The sequence below is a fragment of the Bombus vancouverensis genome, chromosome 13 (assembly GCF_051014615.1).
Source record: "Bombus vancouverensis nearcticus chromosome 13, iyBomVanc1_principal, whole genome shotgun sequence".
NCBI lineage: Eukaryota > Metazoa > Arthropoda > Insecta > Hymenoptera > Apidae > Bombus > Bombus vancouverensis.
In genome coordinates this window covers 8,340,021-8,360,902 of record NC_134923.1, presented here as the reverse complement: position 1 = coordinate 8,360,902, position 20,882 = coordinate 8,340,021, and the positions used below count along the sequence as shown (strand labels likewise).

Genomic DNA, 20,882 nt, shown 5'->3' with positions numbered 1-20,882 from the left:
CTATGCAGCTTTTTCTTTCCATTCCCATCTCGCAGCCATTTACACGATGGCAGAAACAACTACTTGAATATCATTCTTACGATTACTGCAAATATTTAAATCAAGACAAATATTTTTTATCGCATCATTTAAGTAACAGTCCATTGAAAAGTATAAATAAATATATAACCAAATACATATATGTATAACATATGTATTAATTTAATTTTATAGAAAGTATACCACATATTAAAGATCCAACAATATGTAAATATGTAACAGTATTCTTGCAAAATTTTATTTATATATTATTTCTATTTGTGTAGTTTACATTTTTCAGGGGATTCTAATAAAATATCTACAATAGATATATTATCTTCACCCATTACGTAACGTGATTTTTTATGAATAGTTTGATGCACATTAGTATGTAAAAACTTATGTATTTTTTCTAAGTAATTATCTATTTCATTTGCGTACAATACACCTTTGCTTTCATAACGTAAAACGTGTGGATAACAGTTTTCGATTACGCGATTTAGATATCGCGCTACATTTATCTCGCCTATAATTTCGTGCATTCCTGGTAACTGCAATATGGGATCAATACCAATTTCTTTCCAGATTATTGTTAAGTGTATGTCAGTAGTTTGCTTTGCATTTCGATACTCTGAACAAAAAGTTAATAACTGATTTGGAAAATGTTGTACACTGGAATGTACATGAGAGGTCACAAAAATGTTGACATAAGATTTTACGTGACGGAAGAACAATTCTATAAACTTGATCGGATGTTCTGGATCACAAAATATGACGAGCCTTTGCTTCTCGAATTTTTCTGCACATTTAACTGCACACGATTTATTTTCGTATTTGTTTAATTCTTGTTTCTTGTCTTCGGGCTTCTTTGTTTGAGAAGAATTTTGACTAGTCCTGTCAGAAGGTTATTGTATTTATCTTATTTATTCGCTTATTTAATAAATAAAATTTTGTACATTGAATTAAAACAACAATATATAAGTACAAAAAATTTGGATAAATTACATCCCCATATTTAGTAGTTTTAATGGAGGAGATGATTTGTAACAGAAATTAAGTTCTATCATAAAATCAAATGCATTTTAATTCCAATATTGTAATTACTTACATAAATACCTTAATAATGATTAGAAAGATATTTACTTGTTTAAGCGACAAATAGGATTGTTATAAACCATTTCCAAATCCACTTTTGGTCCAACTAAATCTCGTATATTGTTTAATCCATACTTAATCATAGTTGGCCTAAAAAAGCAAATGTATTTATATTTAAAAACAAATTTTATAATATTTTAATAATACAAATACTATTCATGATTTTATTACCTTTCTAAGGACAATCCCCAAGCAATGACATTTACATCATCAGGTAATTCCATTGGTAATAACATTTCAGGTCGAAACATTCCACTATTACCAATTTCTATCCATTTTTTCAAGCCCTCATGATAACAAAAGATTTCCATACTTGGTTCAGTGTATGGATTGTACGCGGGCTTGAATTTAAGTTGTGTAATATCAAGTTTCTTAAAAAATTCATACAAAATTCCTATTAAATCACCTAATGTGAGATTGTAATCAGCGACTACACCTTCAATTTGATGAAACTCAGCTAGATGTGTGGCATCCAAAGTTTCATTGCGAAATACTCGATCAATGCTAAAATACTTCACTGGCTTAAACTCGCCCTGAAAAATTCACATATGAATATTTTTTAAATTAAAAACTTTTTTTTATTTTTAATTTAATTACCTGCTGCATAAGCTTATAAAGCATCCGTGCACTAACAGCAGTCGTGTGAGTACGAAGAACATTCTTTTGTGCTTCTTCAATTTTCCAATCGTAACGATAGCCTAAAGACCCGTAGTCTCCTTCGCTATGTACTTTCTTTACCTTCTCCATGTAATCCATAGGGAAATTTGTACTATGAGATGGATCTGAAGTAAAAATTTTTAATGTATTATAATCAGTTGAACATACAGAAGTTAATTAATTCAAAAGAATTATTTACCAGATATGAAAAAGGTATCATGTGCATCTCTTGCTGGATGCTGCTGAGGTTGAAATAATGCGTCAAAATTCCAGAAAGAGCTTTCAACAAAATTATTTGTTGGCATTTCAGTGAATCTATGGAAACAATAAGAGAAATATAAAAATATCTGTTGAATATTATACTACAAAATTTAAAATCTTAATTTCTCTACTGTATACCCCATTTCAAGAAAAATTTTTCTAAATTCGCTTCTAACTTTTAATAGTGGATGCAAATGACCCACTTCCAGCGTAGCACCAAGAGCTTCAAAATTATATGGTTTAAATTTCTTATCTTTCCATGCACCATTTACTAATAAATCAGCAGTCAACTCTGTTTCCTGTTTTTCAATTGTTGTTGTAAAATTTGGACCCTTTTCCAATTGTACAAATTTAATAACTCTGTTAACAAAACAGTTGCTCATATAATACAATCAATACTTATATGTATATATTTTTTATTAAATTAAATTAATAAAAACCTTACATTTCTTGGATCAATTTTCTCTTCTTATATTCATTTTTAAGACGGTCAGTTAAACTTGCAAGGGATTTTAGATCATTTTGCGTAACATCTGTGATAGATGCTACTTTCTTTTTCACAATAGGCTTACCACTGCTTTTATCAATTACTATCCAACCAGCCTGTAACGCTTTGGAAAATCCAACCTTTGCAAAGGGAACTGACTGCATAACTTCAGGTTGAGGCATTCCATCATCAGGAATTGCATTATAAACAGCTGCTTCATGACTTCCATAAATCACTACATGTTGACCTTCTGATGTTAATTCCCACTTTTTATCAATAATCTGTTTAGTAGTAATCAACTAAAATGTAAATTACGCTATTATTAATAAGCAATTAATATCAGTTTGATAAAAAAGAATTTAATAAACATAAATTAACATTTTGGGGTTATGATGAAATCTAAATTTATATTGGAAAATTTATTGCACGTATTCATCTTTACACTATAAAAAGCGTGGAAAATAATTTTTGGTAAACTTTGTTCAAGTTATTATAATAATTACGAACAATTTGCGGTAATTAACTTACTTCACCAAGTGCCTCAAGACTTTTGATGGCACCAATAATTTTTTGATGATTTTCTTTAAAAACTTCAGCCAAATGTAGCGAATTTATTTCTCCGTGCTTATCTAAATAATCCAATATTTGGTCAGTCAATTGTTTTGCCATATTTGAAATAACAGTGGATTTCACTTTGCATTAAAACAGCCGGCAAGCATCCACGTGAATCATACGCGGATAATAACATAACATCAACACATTTTATATGACAGATAATTTTAAGGCAAACGTCATTAAATTTCGATATTACGCATTGTAATTTATTTTAATCCCTATATAATATCCAAGATTTACTTTATACTTGGATAAAAAGTAAAACTTAAAAATTTGCTAAGTATACATTTTTAATGTTTTTTTACTTAAACAAAATTCAGTTTTAATTCCATGTATATATAAAAAATATTATTTCATATTACATATATATTTACGGTATATTTTATATTCAATAATTTTAAAGTAATTCAGTAACTTATACTACATTATTTGGGTATTTATAAGGTATTTAAAAAAAATAATTGTACTAATTTTTGTACATTTTATTCACATGAAAAATATAAATTATTTTAGTGGAATAAATCTTGAAGAATGGGTAGCACCAATACCTGGTCTACCATGCTTTACAGGTTTGTAAGTAACAGAGAATTCTCCCAAGTAGTGACCTATCATTTCTGGCTTAATTTCAACCTGATTAAATGTTTTGCCATTGTAAACACCAACAATCGAACCCACCATTTCTGGTACTATAATCATGTTACGTAAGTGAGTCTTAACAATTTCTGGCTTTTCATTTGGTGGTGTTTCTTTCTTTGCTTTACGCAGCTTCTTTACCAAAGCCATAGACTTCCTCTTTAAACCATGAGAGAACCGCCTACGAGCACGAGCATGCATCAAAACCATAAGTTGCTCACTGAAACAAATATATATATATATATATATATTGTATAACACAAAACTTGTATGAAAATTTATCCGAATGTACATCATTCCTTTAATTGATCACTATAACCTAAAAATGGTTTGGCTTTTCTAAGACATAAAAAGATACTCACTTTGGCATATCAAGGAGTTGATCGAGATCAACTCCTCGAAAAGTGAACTTTCGGAAAGTCCTCTTTTTCTTTTGGGTTTCTTCTGCCTGAAAATCATACAACACATAATTGGTAAGAGGTTATGTTACAAATAAAAAATATTCATTCTTGTACATCAATATTATTTCTTTCTATTAAAAGAGAAATCAATATCTTATTCTAGAGCATTTACTTATATTTTTCTGTAATAGATGAATAAGATTTTATTGGATATTTTCGACACATTTGTGACACATACCTCAGCCATGTTTTTAGTTGCAGGGAGAAAAGACAACAAGAAATGGCGCCGTGCCTTTTACGCGGAAATCGATTCCTCCATTAAGTAAATATTACTAGATGGTCCTATGAATATACTTTTTCTTGTAGGATAAAGAAATTACTTTTTTTTTAAAAAACGACATCAATCGTTTTATTATATATTAGCTTAATAATATTTTGACACGAGTTACCAAATTTTTAAATTAATTTTTTTAGTACTTTAATTAATGTTTTTTTTAAATTAAAGTTTCAATTTCAATTATTAGAAAAGGTGAAACAACTTATACAGTTCAATTACTTTAAAGTTTTCTTATTACTAAAACTACTATAAAGGATTAAACGATGTACAAGGATTTATAAAGCTAGGAAATTATAAACATTAGAAAAGTACATTGCTTCAGTTTCTATATAATAATTTCAGAATATTTTATATCGTACATTTAAAAATCCCGCCATAACTCTCCTATCTTTTCAAATAATATAATTGGCACATAAATCTTGATCGTGAATAGTACTAATAGTACAACATGTAGGACGGCTCTTTATATATATAAAAAAATTTTGGCCAATATATGTATTTATTTTTACAATTTTATTAGGTCTATCAGAAATAACCAATCAGATTAGCATTCCTTTGCCTAGTCTTCTTATCGCGGACAAACAGTAAGAGTAGGCTGCGCGTCCCCATTGGATCCAGATATTACTCAATGAAATCGAACAACTTTGAATAACAGACGCGTATGGAGAAGTTGATGCAAACATTTTCCGTAGAATAGATCGCTTGTAAAATATGAAATATATTCTAGTAACCGGTGGTGTGATCAGCGGAGTCGGCAAAGGTGTTATTGCAAGTTCATTTGGTACTATACTTAAACATTGCAATATTCATGTGACATCTATCAAGATAGATCCTTACATAAATATCGATGCCGGCACCTTTTCTCCATACGAACACGGTACGTTATTAAACATTTATTTTTTTAAACATTTTATTTGATTAGAATGACATGTTCGAAAACACTTCTGCAAAAATCTAAAGTTTTATACAGCCATGTGGTGTGAGAAGCCATTTTACATGTTGCTACCGCCAATTTTATAATCACGTGCTATATTTCTAACAACATTTTTAATTCTAACACAAAATGAAATTTATCTTATTATGTACGAATGCTACTTCAGATTAATAAGTTATAGCGATTGCAAAAATTGTAAAAGCTTAAATTGTTATTGTATAAACTTGTGACTATGTCTATTTTAATAGAAAAGTTTTATTAATTTTGTTATTTGTATATGTAAAGATTTTATTGAATTAAAATGTACTTAAATAAATATGACGTTAATTAATCATTTTCTCCTCAGTGTACAATTAAACTATTATGAAATTTGTTTTCAAGTTTGATATATTCTCTAATTTTTTTAAAAATATATTTTTAATTTGTTTGTTAGTTTGATTACATGAAAATTATTTACATTTCAGGAGAAGTATATGTGTTGGATGATGGTGGAGAGGTAGATCTTGATTTAGGAAACTATGAACGTTTCCTAGATATTACTTTACACAGAGACAATAATATCACAACAGGTAAAATTTATCAACATGTAATATCAAAGGAGAGACGTGGCGATTACTTGGGAAAAACAGTTCAAGGCAAGACATTTTTTGTAAACACATAAAGTTAATGTATAATTCATATTGATAATAAGTGTTTATTATTATTCTGTAGTAATACCACACATAACAGATGCCATTCAAGAATGGGTTGAAAGAGTTGCAAAACAATCTGTAACAAAGGATGGTGATAAACCAGATGTAATTTCATGTTGTACAATAACATTTACAAATAAGTAAAAAGAAAAAGATACAAAATTAATCTATATTTTATTCATTTCAGGTTTGCATTATTGAATTAGGTGGAACCATAGGAGATATTGAAGGAATGCCTTTTGTAGAAGCTTTCAGGCAATTTCAATTTAGAGTAAAAAAAGAAAACTTCTGTTGTGCACATGTATCATTAGTGCCACAAGTATGAAACTCTTTTTATTTAAGTAATTCTCTTTTTTCATTCTAGACCTTGACTTTGAACTCATGACAAGTACCAAGCATATGTTTGGTAGTTTATTCTTAATCCTTAGAATTATGTAACTATTATTTGTAAAATTTACAACCACATATAAATAACGTTTATGCCTGTTTAGAAAGCAAAAATGTATATATAAAGGATACAAATATTACTTTTTCTTTTTTATAAGTTTCTTGAATATTTCTTGTTTTTTTTTTAGCCAAAATCTACAGGAGAACCAAAAACAAAACCGACTCAATCCAGTGTGAGAGAATTACGTGGTTTGGGTTTGTCTCCTGATCTCATAGTTTGTAGATCTGAACTACCAATAGGCGATTGTGTGAAAGAAAAAATTTCGAATTTTTGTCATGTTGCTCCTGAACAGGTGATATTCCTTAATCATTTCAATAAAACTTTAAGAAAATTGGCTAAAAGACTAATAGAAATTTTGATGTATTATGATTAGGTGATAACAATACATGATTTGTCATCTATATATCGTGTTCCTTTGTTGATGGAATCTCAAGGTGTTATTGAATTCCTAAATGACAGGTTACAATTAAATATCGGAACGCCACGTCCCCGATATTTTATGCGAAAATGGAGAGATTTGGCGGATCGCACTGATCATTTACGAAAAGAAGTAAACATCGCGTTAGTTGGAAAATATACAAAATTAGAAGACTCCTATGCATCAGTCACAAAAGCATTGCAACATGCTTGTATTCAAGTTGGCTACAAACTCAAGTTAACAGTAAAGTATCCGCTTTTTATTAAATATTAAATTTTATTTATTTTTCATTTATTCTGATTGAAATTAAATATTAATTTGACTTATCAAATATATTGTTATATATAATGATTACTGTCATATCTGTATAACTATAATTTTAGTATATAGAGGCTGATAATTTAGAACACAATACAAAAGCAATAGATCCTGTACTATACCATGAAGCCTGGCATCAACTTTGTAGAAGCAAGTAAGTTATTTTTCTTTCTATCATTATTTCATAACATTTTGTTTCTTTCAAATTTGTTTATCTTAATTGGGTTATATTTAGTGGTGTTATAGTACCAGGTGGATTTGGTAAAAGGGGTATGCTGGGAAAGATGGAAGCATGTGGATGGTGTAGAACAAATGACAAACCTTTTCTTGGTATTTGTTTGGGCTTACAAGTGGCGGTAGTTGAGTTCGCAAGAAATGTTTTAGGCATAGAGGATGCAAATAGTATAGAAATTGATCCAGAAACTGATCATCCCCTCGTTATAGACATGCCTGAATATAATCCAGAACAAATGGGTGGAACCATGAGGCTTGGAAAAAGATGCACTCGATTTACAGAAAATAATTCTCTCATAAGTTAGCAATTTCTTGCTTAAAAATTTGTTATGTAATATAATGTATTTTCATTTTCATAAGTGTTTTGAATTATTTCATATATAGAGCAGCTGTATGGCAATAAGAATTTTATAGAAGAAAGACATAGGCATCGATATGAAATTAATCCCAAGTATATTGATGATTTAGAAGCAGCTGGATTGAAATTCGTAGGTAAATTAACATTCACTTTCTAATTTGTAACTTTAACAAATTTTAATGTTCATTAAACTAATATATATTGCCTTTCTTTTATGTTAGGTCATGATGAGGAAAATTTACGTATGGAAATAGCAGAATTGGAAGGACATAGTTACTATGTTGCAACGCAATTCCACCCAGAATATTTGTCTAGACCGTTAAAACCTTCACCCCCATTCTTAGGATTAATTTTGGCCAGTGTTGGTAAATTAAAACATTACTTAGCCAAAGGTTGTAAACTTTCACCTCAAGTGGTCAGTGATAATGATTCAGGTAATAAGCAATGAATTTTTGTGCTGTAATTTCTGTTATTATAATCTTATTTAAAATTTATCGTTCTTAATAGATACCGAAAATCTAGTTGATGACGATGAAACAACAAATAATGAGCGAGGCTAGTATAAGTGGTAGCATTATATTAATTTGAGTAATTAATAATGAAGTACTATTATGTTCATATATGTACGTATGTTGATATTAAAAAATTTTTTTATTTTAGAACAAAGCTTTGGATACATATTCAAATATATGCGTAATAATATATTATATACTTATACTATATAATTGTACTTTACTCCTCCCTCAATCGTGCTTAGATCTATATTCGTAACATGAATAACTCAAATCATATCTAATTAATTATTTATTTAAAATGATATGACGATATGTATGACTTGAAATATATTCTTCGGTTAATTTTTAATATACATATGTCTTGAAACAAAAGTAGATTCGTGTTTAGATCCGAAGAATTTGTTTTTTCTATTAGTAAGTTTTATATATTTTATGATATAAAGTATTTTTATATTTTATCTATGTATTGACACGATTACCAGGAAAGGATCGTTTGACGGAGGTTCGGATACGTGTACAATATATACTATGTAATCAAAAGAATTCATAGATAATAATTTATACTAAATAAATGAAAAGCTTAAATATTTGCAAATTTCTAATAGATTAGACTTCTACTATGAACAAGAATTTTCTATAATAAATAATATGAAATTTATAATAATACTATTATTGTTATTAAATATTGATTTAACATAAAAAAGTCTATTTCTAGCATCAAAATTTTGTTTGAATTACAAATTTGAAAAATCGTAAACATGTTATTTCTGTGGTAAATATTAATGAATGAGATTCGTTCGTTGAAGTGTTTTTATTGTTTTTCGTTTCTGTAATTATATTATTTTAAACTGATAGTTAAACTATTAGTTTTCTATAACCATCGCATATTTCGTTCGCTTTCTTGTCACTTACATATATAGTTTCTATAATTCCAGTTAAAAAATGTAATTCTATTACTATGTACAATGTATTTTCGTTAATTGTTATATTTTAAGAGTTTCACTAACAAAATTAAAGCATCTTACATTTTATGAGAAAATAAAATTTTACGTTCTTCAGGAACGTTGGATACTTTTATCGCACTTAACTTTTTCGTAGTTTATATGTGAAAGTGTAAAATTAAGTTTATGGCAACTCTACAAAAACTTTGTTGTTACAAATTACGTGCTTCAGCTAACTAGTTTTTATCAAGGACTTATTGTTACAAAATCATAATCACGACTTTTTGTCTTTATTTAGCAGCACATGCGTTCTGCTGAATACAGTATATAAAATATACACTGGCATATTATTACAGTAAAACATTTCCTTTGTATAAAAATGATATATATACAGCACACTCTCACTGTTACACGTATAGTATACGAATATTAGTTTTGATAAGATTAATGTTAAGTTATAGTATAGAATTCGGATTGTTACACTTCACGAAAGAAATAAAATATCTGTAAATACATAATAAACAAATGTAAACAAAATAAATATAAAGAAAAAGTAAAATGCACTTTGGACGGTAAGCATTACAAATAATACTAAGAACACACGTTTCGCGAAAATAAAGAGAGAAAAAAGTATTTTACATGTAATGAAATATTTCTGAAGATTTAGAAATATTTTATATATGTACAAATAACTTTGTTGTCATTGATAGAAAAATAGCATAGCTAATAAATTTTTTAATGAGTTTCAAAATCAGTTGATTTGTTGATGTTCTTACGATTAACGCTAACAGGTAAAAACTCTGATATAACAGAGTAAAAAAGAAACAAGTAACTGTTCTCATTTTTAAAATAATAAAATGTTAAACAAGTATTTAACCTAACATAGTATTCTGTCGCGATGGTCAATCTAAATGTCAATGTACATAATAAATATTTATGCACCTCATAATGTAAAGTAATAACAGTCTGCAATTCGAAAGATTTTTTACTACCTCTTATTCCTAGCTATATGATGACTGACATTAATAAGTATTCAGAAAAAATATCAAAGGTACACTTAATACAAATAAGATATTTCTACATGCTTACATCTTTTTAACGTAATATTTGAACTCATAATTGTATATTATTTCTTTTATATTATCTTCTGTGATAATTCTACTATGACGAAAATCAATAAAATAAAAATGTTTAATGTCCAGTTATTTTTTAATATTTTCATTATTATAAGGGATTCGATAAATTTGTTCGTGCTAATTAGTTAAGTTTACCAGTCTCCAGTTTAATACAGTTGTCATTAAATCGAAACAGTAGAATTATGTTTCTTTTTATCCTCCCTATAAAATCTTTTGTTATGACACTTCAAAGTGCACTTATAAGCATAATTTCATCTATATATTCTAGCATCGACATAGCGAAATATCTAACTTCATACTTAAATAAACCATTCTTTCTTTTTTTGAACTTGATGACCAGTGGCAGAATGAACTACCGCTGAGTCTGGATCCAGTGCTATTTCAGCACCCTTGTCCTCCTGGGTCAAATATTCGCCTTTGTGTCTTGACATGTATCTTCCTATAAGTACTGTCATTATAACTAATCCTATAATAATGACTGTCAACACGCTTCCTAAAATCGCGGTGTCGGTTTCGTTGTAAGCAGCTCGAACTTTTTCTTCATCTACTTGCGGTGGTGGACGAGTTTCTACGATATCAGGCGGATGCGTAATTGGTTCCACGCCACAAAAATCTTCTGTGAGAGGAGTACCTAAAGAACGAACGTTTCCAGGTCCATCTTCCTGGAATAGTAACTTCAAAGGGTAAATATCGTCAAATTCTACTCTAGATATGCAACCAGCAAAACCTTCTGTCATGGATTCGTTTCTTCCAATATACATATACTGTATATTATTAAATTGTGCATCGGCTGAGGTTTTAATGTTAAAGGGGAATTCTTTCGGCTCGTAATTATCGACTTGCAAAATGAGTGTCGCTCCTGAATCCTTCCTGCCTACCCTAACATCATGATACTGTCCTAGACCAAAATGCTTATTAGGGAAAATAACTTCTTGTCGTTCAAAACCGAAATCGAAAACGACACGCAAATGCCCGCTATTTGAGACCATAATTGTCATATATTCTCCAGAGATGTTCGAAAACAGGCCGAGTAAAAATCCTTTAGGATTCGTTGTTGTAAAACCAACTCTGATTTTTTCGGAGATAGTGGAACGCCAGCTACCCATGAAGTCGTACTTTATCATTGAACTTGGACGCATATTTACTCCAATTTCTATAATAAAACAAATTTTAACGTTAAAACTCAATGTAATACACAATATTCAATACCCAATTTTTAATAGTTTTAGAATCATACAGGACGAGATATAAAGAATTATCATTTCCCAAAATTTATTAGGTCGTCCGAAAAGTTTGTTTCGTTTTATAAGGAAATAAAGGATGCATAAAATTTTCCGTTTTATATTACTTTATCGAATTACGTATGATCCATTTTGTTCTATCAAGATAAAGATTACAACGTTCAACAGATTAGGTTTCATATTTGTATAAAAATGCGTTGTTGTAAAAGACTTGTCTGTAAAAGAAAGACACTTTTCGGACAACCTAATATTTATGTTAATTTTTATCAAGGAGAGAAACATACCATCTGCGCAAATTGGACCTTTAAATGCAGTCCATCGACAGTCACAAGAATATCCATCATATCTTTCATGGCACGTGCCATTGTTAAGGCACGGATTACTTTCGCATTTACCCATACAACCTTCAGAAATTCCATATAAATTTTGACGAGCATAACTTCTCAGATCTTGCAACTGACCATTCAACAGGAGAGCTCTGATACACCCAACGTAACCATCTCTATAATCTGTCGTGGCGCCAATCACGAGATCCGATGTGAGATGAAGCGCTCGTACTGGCCCCGGAGGTTCCCTTACTTCATTCTTTAACGCTCCATCAATTACGATTCTAGCTTCCTTACGATTTCTTTCAACCGACACGGAATGCCATCGATTATCAGCTAATTTGTACGAGGTTTGTACACTGACCGTAAGTGGGCCACTACCTGCTAAATACTGGAACTGAATCTGATTTCCACTATTTATAGAAATCTTTATATAATCTGTGGGTCCCTTGCTATGAATTATAACAGCGTTTTCGATGGTCGTTTTAAACTCGAAATAAATATCACCACTGTGACCGATATCAAAGGTTGGTAGGTTGATGGTAGCATCAACGATGCGGAATGTTACTACGTTCTTGAACAGATCTACAATAAAACGAAATGTTTTATTTATTTTATATAGGATTAAGGATAGGATATATTATACAGGATTAAGGAGGGAGAGGGGTCAGCTCCAATAACATTGATCTTGAAATTTGTTGTAGAATAAAATATTACCCAGAGGGATGACCACTTCTATGTTATATATTAAAGTAAATATTATTGAGGCTGATTCCTCTATACTGAATAATTATCAATACTTTTGTTATTCAAGTACAAATAAATAGAGGTGACTACAAAAGTTTGAACATTAATACAAGTGGATGGGAATCAATAATAATTAAAATGCTAATTACTATTATTTTACAGTATCTAATGTACTTACAAAGATACGATACACATTTAAATGTTTGCAAATGTATCTTTTAAATAATTACTTTAAATGGTATGAATCTTACCTGACCTTACCTTGGTAATCAACCAAGGTAAATTAGAACCTTACAAACAATTTAAAATAAATTAAATATCCTGGTTTACATGCATAATGCGTGGAAAATGTTTTAAACTTACCATCTCCCTCACAAATAAGTGGCCCAAGCGTGTAATGACCCATTTTATCGTCCACCGGTGTACCAGTATCACCAAATCGTAATTGTTTAACTGGAAGATATTCCTTTTCAGTGATGTCTCCGCTGTCTTCTAAGATAGTATCCAAGTCAGCATCACAATTGCACCATTTTGTAGGATCCGCGCAATTTCCAAGTATACCGCATTCGCATTTACGTGAACCTGGTAATGCTCCTCCCCAGTAGTCCATTTTCTGATTATTTCTACTGACCCACCACGAGTTTGGTCTGAAATAATCTCCTTGCGGTACTAAAATTACATTATATTACGTTATTCAAATACAAAATATATAATCTTCGACGAAAATCGTACATTTAAATCTCTGTTAATAGATTAATAAATAATTACCTGGAGAATTGAACAGTTTAGAAAGTCTACATTCATAACTGATCCTTTGTCTACAATTCGTGGATCGATTAAGAAGAGCTTCGATTTGATCCATGTCCGCGTCGTAAATGATATCTTGTTCAAAACTACCCGGCTCTTGGAATCCATCCACAGGTGTAATGCGTTCATTGTTATGTCGCAAGATAGTCCTCACGCGTCCGTCTGTATAGAATTCACAAACTACCGGGAATGGTTTCAAAGGACCGCTTCCATCAACGTCTATTTTAATATCTGCTCGTTGACTGACTGAGTTTATGTTTTTATATGCTTCACATGATAGAGGATTCAAGGAAGTGTGACAGACAGCTCCTGTATATCCTGTATTGGCACAATCACAGAAGAATTCATCAGAATTTTGACGACATACACCAGAATGTTTGCACGGATTTGGATTGCAACGATCCATCATTTGACATGCATCGAAGACAATTTCGTTCTTGCAACAGTATTCCTCTTCCTTCCAGTCGGTTGGTAGCTTATAGTTGCCATCGATACTAATCATTCTCATACAACCAACGAAACCGCGGTTGCTTTCTATCCCTGTCATACCACCAATCATGTAAACAGGTCCTGTGATCATATCTAATATACGTCTCGTCCTCATAGGTGTTCCATCGACATTTAGGATAAGGTTATTCTTTGAAATTGTTAATATAACTTGGTGCCATTTTCCGTCATTGAACTTTTCATCGAAATTGTCTAAAGTTACTAGAGGACTTCCTTTCGTTTGAATATCAACTTTCAATCTACCATCTTCCAAAAATAGCTAATATATACAATATAAAACATTATTAATATGTATTTGATACAGAAAATCTTCATCTTCTGAAAATAAATTTACAAACCTTTACGAAACCAGGTGAAGTAAATTGATGATATAAAATAATTCCTCTATCTTCGTATGTCCTAAAAGTGAGGGAAGCATTCAAAGAAGATACTCCCTCGTATCCTTTAAGTCTGGCATATGAGCCATGAGTTAAAAATGTTACAGGGATTATAGGTGGTTCTGGACAGCTATAAAGCGTATTCACTTTGTAATATCTTAGATTCTCCCCGGTAATTCCTGTTTCCTTTAAATCGTGAATAATGCTAGTCGCATTTAGATAAAAGTTTTCTATACACCCTGTAAAATTTTGATTGACTACCAATCCATCTTGTTTGTTAGGTACACCACCTATATATAACTGGTGAAGGTATTTGAATTAATTAATATTATAGATTTGAAAATGCAATAAAAGATATTATACATTATTTAGCTACTTACTGCTCTATTTAAATCCAGTCTATGAAACTCTCCTTTTATCCTTCCCCTAATTAATACCCTATCTACAGAGAATGAGATATTCTTCCTATTACGCGATATTAGAACATCGTGCCACATATTGTCATCCAAAAGGCTACCAACAGACAAACTAGTCATGATATCAGACCCCAAATCTATATTTAATATCATTCTGTTGTCTTTTAATTGTAAAGCTATGTAATCCCCTTGTGTCCCGCGAGAGTACATTAAAATACCATCTGCATTGTTCGTTTTAAACCGGAAGCGTATGAAATGTCTGTCAGTTTCTATTGGTTCCCTCAATAAATCATACCGTAAAAGAGATGAACCATTGAAGGAAAGAATGTCAGACACTACAAAAAGAAAAAATTAGTTAAGTAAAGACTTTGGCATATTAAGAGAATTTCTTGATTTGGAAGACTAAAATTTAGTCATCCTTAAAACATTTTTTTGAGAGAATTATTCACTGCAAAAATAGGAACCATACTATTATTTTAATTTTTTGGTATGAAAAAGTAATTATTATCTTAGAAAAAGAGATAATTCTTTAAAATATTACTTTATTAACTATAAAAATGTGTCAATTTCTGATTTATGTAGATTTTCCATATCGTAGTGAAGTTATGGTTTTGTATGATTTCATGTTTTTCTTGAAAAAAGTCATGGAATGTCGCTAATTTTCTCAATAAAATTCACAACTTCCTCTTAAAAGTATGTCATTGCTTACCATAACCACATCCATACAATTCTATTCTTAACGATATTCTATCCCGCCATCGGGTTGGATTTATTCTTATCCATTGTGCAATAATTGGTACTTCAAATTTATTAAGTTTTATAGTATCACCATCTATGTTGCCTTTAAACATCTATAAGGAAAGAAAAAAGACGTATATCCTTGTTTAATAATGAAATGCAATCTTTGTTAAATTTACTATAATCATTTCAAAAACAAAGTGTTTCTTTTATAATGTTATATAAAAACTTTGGAATTTTTGTTAACATTTACATAATCTGTTAGTTGGTTATGTTTGATTTAAGTACAACATTTATGCCTAAATTGTAATGCATAAATAAATTAAACATAGATTGGTAGACATTTGGCATGCTTTTATCTAAAGTTATGTTAGTATAGCATTGTTATTTATAAGTGCAGAAGCATGAAAGCAAATGTTAAACATTCTGTTGAAAGTACCGTGTAAAAAATGTAAATTATTAAAATAATTATATATATGTATAGTGTTTAATAGTTAAGAAAAAGTCCTCACAAATAGAAAAAAGATCTTCAAGCTATATGCTTGAGCATTTAGTAGAAATTAAAGAAATCATATTTTTTAATTTTTTAGAACATGTGAGATTTAAGAAATTATTAACATATAAAAGCAGAATCATAGTTCCCATTGTGCCTCCACCAATAAAAAGAGAGCACTTCTGCTATGTATTTCTCACTGAAAATATATAATTTTAGAAATAATGAAATAATTCTTTACTGAAAAATACGTTGGTATGTATAACATGTAAATGTTATATTACATATGTACAATATTGTAGCAAGTATATCATATCTTGGAGCAAAAGATAAAAATGATTCTGTACAGAAAAGTTCTACGTTTCTTTATAGTCAATATCTCTATTAATACCTCATCTACACCATCCTGGCTTTCATAACTGGCCCAGGCTTGCCCATCATCAGAGTACTGGACAATATACTCTGTCACATATTCATTAGTATGTGCACGACCTCGTGTAGCTATGCTGCGTATCTCATATCTGTCCCCCAGTTCCACAGTAAGATGTTGATCATAACTGCTAAGCTCTGGTGACCACGTAGAACCTCCTGCAAAGCCCAGCCCCATGTCCATGTGTAAAAGGAAAAGAGTAGAAGCAAAGCAGTTAAGTAAGAGAAAGAAAGTGTTATGAGTTATTGGAAAATGGTAACATAATGATTATCATTTGTGTTTATATTTTAATAAATAATTATTTTAATAAATATTTTATATTATAATACATAAAATTCTATTTTTCATAATAATATTTACATCATTCAGAAATTCGGTATGAAATGCATGAAAAAGATATAGCTGTTGTGTATTCATTTGTACAAATGAAGAAGCATACTAACAGTGTTGTGTTAAACATGCAAACAGTATCTACCTACATAGAAGTTTTTATGATGCAATGTTATGGAAATTCATTCGTTACTTCATTCATGCTAAAGATACTTAACTAATATCATACTGAATTTCAAAAACCCAGTCTTTTGCATTATCGCAGTGCTATGAGTTTTGTTAGTCATTAGTTAATATTAGTTACCAAATGCAATATACCTTTTTAACAAATCTGCTCATGGATTATGGCTATATTAGCACAGACACTGAGTCAAAAATTGTATAGGTTCAGTTTACCTTAACATTACCATCTTCTTCTTTGTAATCAACGTAGTCCAGGCCATTTGTACCATAACTGATAACATATTCCATAACATACTCATTTTGTACTGCTCGTCCCTGGGTCTCCACAGCTGTGATGTTCATTATTTGACCCAGGTCGATTATAAGGTACTGACCAAAGTCTGAACTGCTAGCCGTCCATGCGCTTCCGCCTACGCCACAACATATACGCATGCATGCAACTCAAAATGAACTTAAGGAAGCAGTCATATTTAACAAAGTAGGGTTATCAGAGAATTAATTACTACTATAATTATCATGTAATGAATTTAAGATAATTATAACATAACTAAATATATTTATAGCTGAAAAATACAAGTAATACTTAAGTTATACCTTTCAAAGGTGTCTATTAAAATAGTTGAAAGCAATATCATTTAAAAGAAATACATATGTATAAGTTGGAAATATATATGTTATGTGTTATTTATGGAAAACTCCCTTTCCCAAGCAAAAGAGAGGAAATGTGTAAAAGTAACAGGTTTGTGTATTGTATGCACATAAAATAAATGAATTTAAAATTTTTTATTGCATCTTTTGTGGTTTTTAAACTGAAATTTATAATTAATTTCAATATTCTGTAAAAACTGTATTCTTTCAAATATCTTAAATTATTGTTAATGTTAAATGTACATACGAAACTATGAATTTTATAAGGAGGTAAAATAAAATTTGGACACATATTTCTAACTATATTTATTAAATTCACTAACTAAATGCAACTGTTATATCTGTACATCTTTATTACGCATACATAAAAGCATTACTCACAAGAAACTAATGTAACAATATATAAAATTTAAAGTTATGGATGTTCCTTTTTTTTGAAATATTCTTCTGTATATTTAGGATCTTGTGGAAATAATGGAATAGCATTTGCTAAAAGTGTATCACTGTTTACATATTCAAATATTTTCTTTTGCGAGTTTGGTGCTTTTCCATTTTTTTGTAAAGCTATAGCAACACAGTGTTGGGAATTCAATAATGTTTCCTCAAACAACCAATCTTGTTTTACATCATTTATGTATAAAACAGTATCAGTTGTAACAGAATTTTCCATGAGTTCTGAATTAGTTTTAAAAGACATTGATCTAAGATCAATCGTAATACCTTTGCCTATAGCTTTCACATAACTTTCTTTTAATGCCCAATGCCTGCAGAACATACTAATTTTATCAATGTCATTAGAAAACATATTTATTTCTCCCCATTCTAAAGGTGAAAAATTCCTATTCATTATACGGAAAAATTCAGGCAATTGCTTACCACCAGTATATTCGAATTTCATTACGTCTATTCCTAAGTTTACATTCCTTGTTTCACCTGCTAAAACTGTATAATTACCGTGATGAGATATATTAAAAGACAAGTTTGAGGAAACATTTTTTAAAATAGGTTTATTATATGCATCTCTTGCAAATACTATAGCAGAGTATGGAATATGTTCATACTCATTAACAAATTTTCTCATCATTAATCTACCTGCAAGAGAAGCCCTAATATCTTTACGAAACACAAATCTGCCTAATCTTTGTTTCTCTTCTAACTGTATGCAAGAAATAGCATAAGCAAAGTCCTTTTCACTGGGATTCCATTCCTTCCAATTGAATGCCCACCGAATACTTTGAAACATGTTTACTAATATTAATTTTAACTCTGATTTATAATCAGGTTAAAGTTCTGCAAACTGTTATTTGCTTCTGTTTTATTAAAGCACTGCTTTTTTTAAAGGCTCTTGTCTTTTAAAAAACCAGGCTACTCTTTAGCATCCACCTGGAGCAAATAGACAGAAGACATTGGATTACTTTTATAATAAATAACAATATTTATTTTTAATTGATAAAGTATTCATTAAAGGATTATTAATTAATTATTAATAATGATCATTTGTGTGACTAGTGCTTGTTGCTTAAGAAGAAATCAGATGCACAGAATAACTCTGCAATGAGTCAGTGAGTTCATTTTACCTAATTCAGGTCTGGAGTTCTTTTAATTGGCTAATGTATGTGGGTGTCGATGAGAATTGCATTTCTTTAAGTTTTAAGTCTTTTCAAACAAATCAAATTTCATGTCTAACCTTAAATATACAGATACATAATATGTGGATAATACACTACCTGTATTGCTATTAAACTTAATAATAAATATAGACAAAGAAAAGCAATCTTAGTAACAGGTATACATCATCACATACGTTTTCAAAATATGATATATAGATAGCAAGCAACAAACTACAAATTATCAAATGTTTCTAAACTTGTACAAGAAGATAACATAAGAAATGTTATTGAACAATATAACTAAGGGAAAATGCAATATATAATATCACAAAAAAAATTAGAAAAGCTTTACCATTAAGCCTGGCATTTTTTGGACCTCTGTTAGGTAATGATGTGGTAGCTGTTAAGTGAGCTCTGTCCAAAAGTGGATCGTTACATTCATCATCTAATTAAAAATTACATTTAAATTAATAATATAATATACATCAACATATCAAATATCATTAAAGTAATTTTTTAAAAATTATAAATTCAATATAATACGTTCATTTTATATAATACAAAATACCTATCAATTTTTAATAATAGGATTAAAGAATTTTATTTTATGTAATCAGTATAAAATATCATGCTTCTCTAACAATATATGTACATTCATACATTAGGGAACGATAAATGTATGATCGTAATGCAATACATTTCTCAAGTTCTAAAGAATATTAAATCTTAAGTTGAATATTGGTTCATGGATTGGTTGAATTAGAAACAAAAGTTTGCTCGTTTTTCAATAAGTTTATCATACATTAATTCTCTACTACGCCATGTTGTAAAATGGGCTTGGCTGCATTGAATCATCTTTAGGAAAATTATTTCTCTTACGGAGGAAAAATTTCATACAGTTAATAATAATATGTACTTACACGCAGAGGTGAATGAATTACTTGCAATTGCGAAAACGAACACAAAACACCTGATAGTATTCATCGTATCATTGCCCTTTCAGAGAGCAACATACGAGAAGGTACTCCTAAGCGAGACGCGTTGTTGAAACTGTTACTGATTCTCTCTCACGCTCTCACTGGAGTCATTTCACTAGTGTATTACTCATACGTACACTGCGACACACATACATGGTCACATATACATGCTACTATACTATATAGTACTTATCATATTATATTATATTGTAAAATATTGGATTATCTTATAGCATATTACATACTACCATCACATTATTTAAGATAAGATATTAATAATTATATAGAGAATATTTAAATTCCAATTTGATGGAATAAAACGTGAACTTTTTAAACACATTGGCAGAATTTAATGTTCATACATTTTTTAAAATGCAATGTAAGATGTAACGGAATTATTATTCTACCGTATCTTAAAGGTATACTAGATTTGTTATCAAATTATTTATTTGTTGCGAAATATGTTTTTATATGTATATATGTATATGTTTATA

The 20,882-nt window shown here is 29.8% G+C and overlaps 5 protein-coding genes across 7 annotated transcripts; 1 reads left to right on the top strand and 4 right to left on the bottom strand.

The window, feature by feature from the left end:
- Window positions 1–179: 179 nt before the first annotated feature.
- alpha-PheRS (phenylalanine--tRNA ligase alpha subunit) lies at window positions 180–3,345 on the bottom strand. 2 transcript variants are annotated; one of them, XM_033340869.2, is made up of 8 exons: window positions 3,107–3,345; window positions 2,537–2,877; window positions 2,230–2,451; window positions 2,030–2,145; window positions 1,771–1,955; window positions 1,345–1,706; window positions 1,162–1,263; window positions 180–912 (listed from the first exon to the last, which is right to left on the bottom strand). In XM_033340869.2, exons 1-8 carry the CDS (start codon window positions 3,245–3,247, stop codon window positions 294–296), a joined length of 2,088 nt encoding a protein of 695 aa, XP_033196760.1. In that variant the 5' UTR covers window positions 3,248–3,345; the 3' UTR covers window positions 180–293. The 2 variants fall into 2 exon arrangements, with proteins under 2 accessions (XP_033196760.1, XP_033196787.1); XM_033340896.2 differs by having other exon boundaries at window positions 776–912; window positions 1,135–1,263; window positions 3,107–3,342.
- A 315-nt stretch (window positions 3,346–3,660) lies between these two features.
- On the bottom strand, window positions 3,661–4,576 carry RpS15 (ribosomal protein S15). Its single transcript, XM_033340917.2, has 3 exons — window positions 4,466–4,576; window positions 4,189–4,274; window positions 3,661–4,046 (listed from the first exon to the last, which is right to left on the bottom strand). Exons 1-3 carry the CDS (start codon window positions 4,472–4,474, stop codon window positions 3,698–3,700), a joined length of 444 nt encoding a protein of 147 aa, XP_033196808.1. The 5' UTR covers window positions 4,475–4,576; the 3' UTR covers window positions 3,661–3,697.
- A 497-nt stretch (window positions 4,577–5,073) lies between these two features.
- Window positions 5,074–9,985, top strand: Ctps (CTP synthase). The gene is made up of 12 exons (XM_076623883.1): window positions 5,074–5,441; window positions 5,963–6,133; window positions 6,210–6,295; window positions 6,378–6,509; window positions 6,766–6,930; window positions 7,012–7,299; window positions 7,440–7,528; window positions 7,610–7,908; window positions 7,993–8,100; window positions 8,188–8,400; window positions 8,474–8,521; window positions 8,627–9,985. Exons 1-12 carry the CDS (start codon window positions 5,276–5,278, stop codon window positions 8,689–8,691), a joined length of 1,830 nt encoding a protein of 609 aa, XP_076479998.1. The 5' UTR covers window positions 5,074–5,275; the 3' UTR covers window positions 8,692–9,985.
- Window positions 9,694–20,494, bottom strand: Nrx-IV (neurexin-4). Of its 2 annotated transcripts, XM_033338301.2 has the most exons (10): window positions 20,332–20,494; window positions 19,764–19,856; window positions 17,367–17,563; window positions 15,689–15,830; window positions 14,944–15,314; window positions 14,525–14,863; window positions 13,641–14,445; window positions 13,236–13,541; window positions 12,084–12,710; window positions 9,694–11,711 (listed from the first exon to the last, which is right to left on the bottom strand). In XM_033338301.2, exons 1-10 carry the CDS (start codon window positions 20,393–20,395, stop codon window positions 10,858–10,860), a joined length of 3,798 nt encoding a protein of 1,265 aa, XP_033194192.1. In that variant the 5' UTR covers window positions 20,396–20,494; the 3' UTR covers window positions 9,694–10,857. The 2 variants fall into 2 exon arrangements, with proteins under 2 accessions (XP_033194192.1, XP_076479996.1); XM_076623881.1 differs by lacking the exons at window positions 17,367–17,563; window positions 19,764–19,856; window positions 20,332–20,494 and adding an exon at window positions 16,602–16,838.
- Window positions 18,093–19,178, bottom strand: LOC117158922 (L-aminoadipate-semialdehyde dehydrogenase-phosphopantetheinyl transferase). Its single transcript, XM_076623884.1, has one exon. It carries the CDS (start codon window positions 19,042–19,044, stop codon window positions 18,217–18,219), a length of 828 nt encoding a protein of 275 aa, XP_076479999.1. The 5' UTR covers window positions 19,045–19,178; the 3' UTR covers window positions 18,093–18,216.
- Window positions 20,495–20,882: the final 388 nt, after the last annotated feature.

Bases quoted from the DNA above. Each gene is read 5' to 3' on its own strand.
- alpha-PheRS (XM_033340869.2), bottom strand. From the start codon at position 3,247: ATGGCAAAACAATTGACTGACCAAATATTGGATTATTTAGATAAGCAC. The intron at 1,707-1,770 runs GTAATTAAATTA...TGAATTTTTCAG, and splicing joins TTTATAAGCTTATGCAGCAG to GGCGAGTTTAAGCCAGTGAA. The intron at 1,264-1,344 runs GTAATAAAATCA...TTGCTTTTTTAG, and splicing joins TGGGGATTGTCCTTAGAAAG to GCCAACTATGATTAAGTATG.
- RpS15 (XM_033340917.2), bottom strand. The intron at 4,047-4,188 runs GTGAGTATCTTT...TATTTGTTTCAG, and splicing joins CAACTCCTTGATATGCCAAA to TGAGCAACTTATGGTTTTGA.
- Ctps (XM_076623883.1), top strand. From the start codon at position 5,276: ATGAAATATATTCTAGTAACCGGTGGTGTGATCAGCGGAGTCGGCAAA. The intron at 6,296-6,377 runs GTAATTTCATGT...TATTCATTTCAG, and splicing joins AGGATGGTGATAAACCAGAT to GTTTGCATTATTGAATTAGG. The intron at 8,401-8,473 runs GTAATAAGCAAT...CGTTCTTAATAG, and splicing joins GGTCAGTGATAATGATTCAG to ATACCGAAAATCTAGTTGAT.
- LOC117158922 (XM_076623884.1), bottom strand. From the start codon at position 19,044: ATGTTTCAAAGTATTCGGTGGGCATTCAATTGGAAGGAATGGAATCCC.
- Nrx-IV (XM_033338301.2), bottom strand. From the start codon at position 20,395: ATGAATACTATCAGGTGTTTTGTGTTCGTTTTCGCAATTGCAAGTAAT. The intron at 15,315-15,688 runs GTAAGCAATGAC...TTCTTTTTGTAG, and splicing joins ATTGTATGGATGTGGTTATG to TGTCTGACATTCTTTCCTTC. The intron at 14,446-14,524 runs GTTTGTAAATTT...TGTATATATTAG, and splicing joins CTTCACCTGGTTTCGTAAAG to CTATTTTTGGAAGATGGTAG.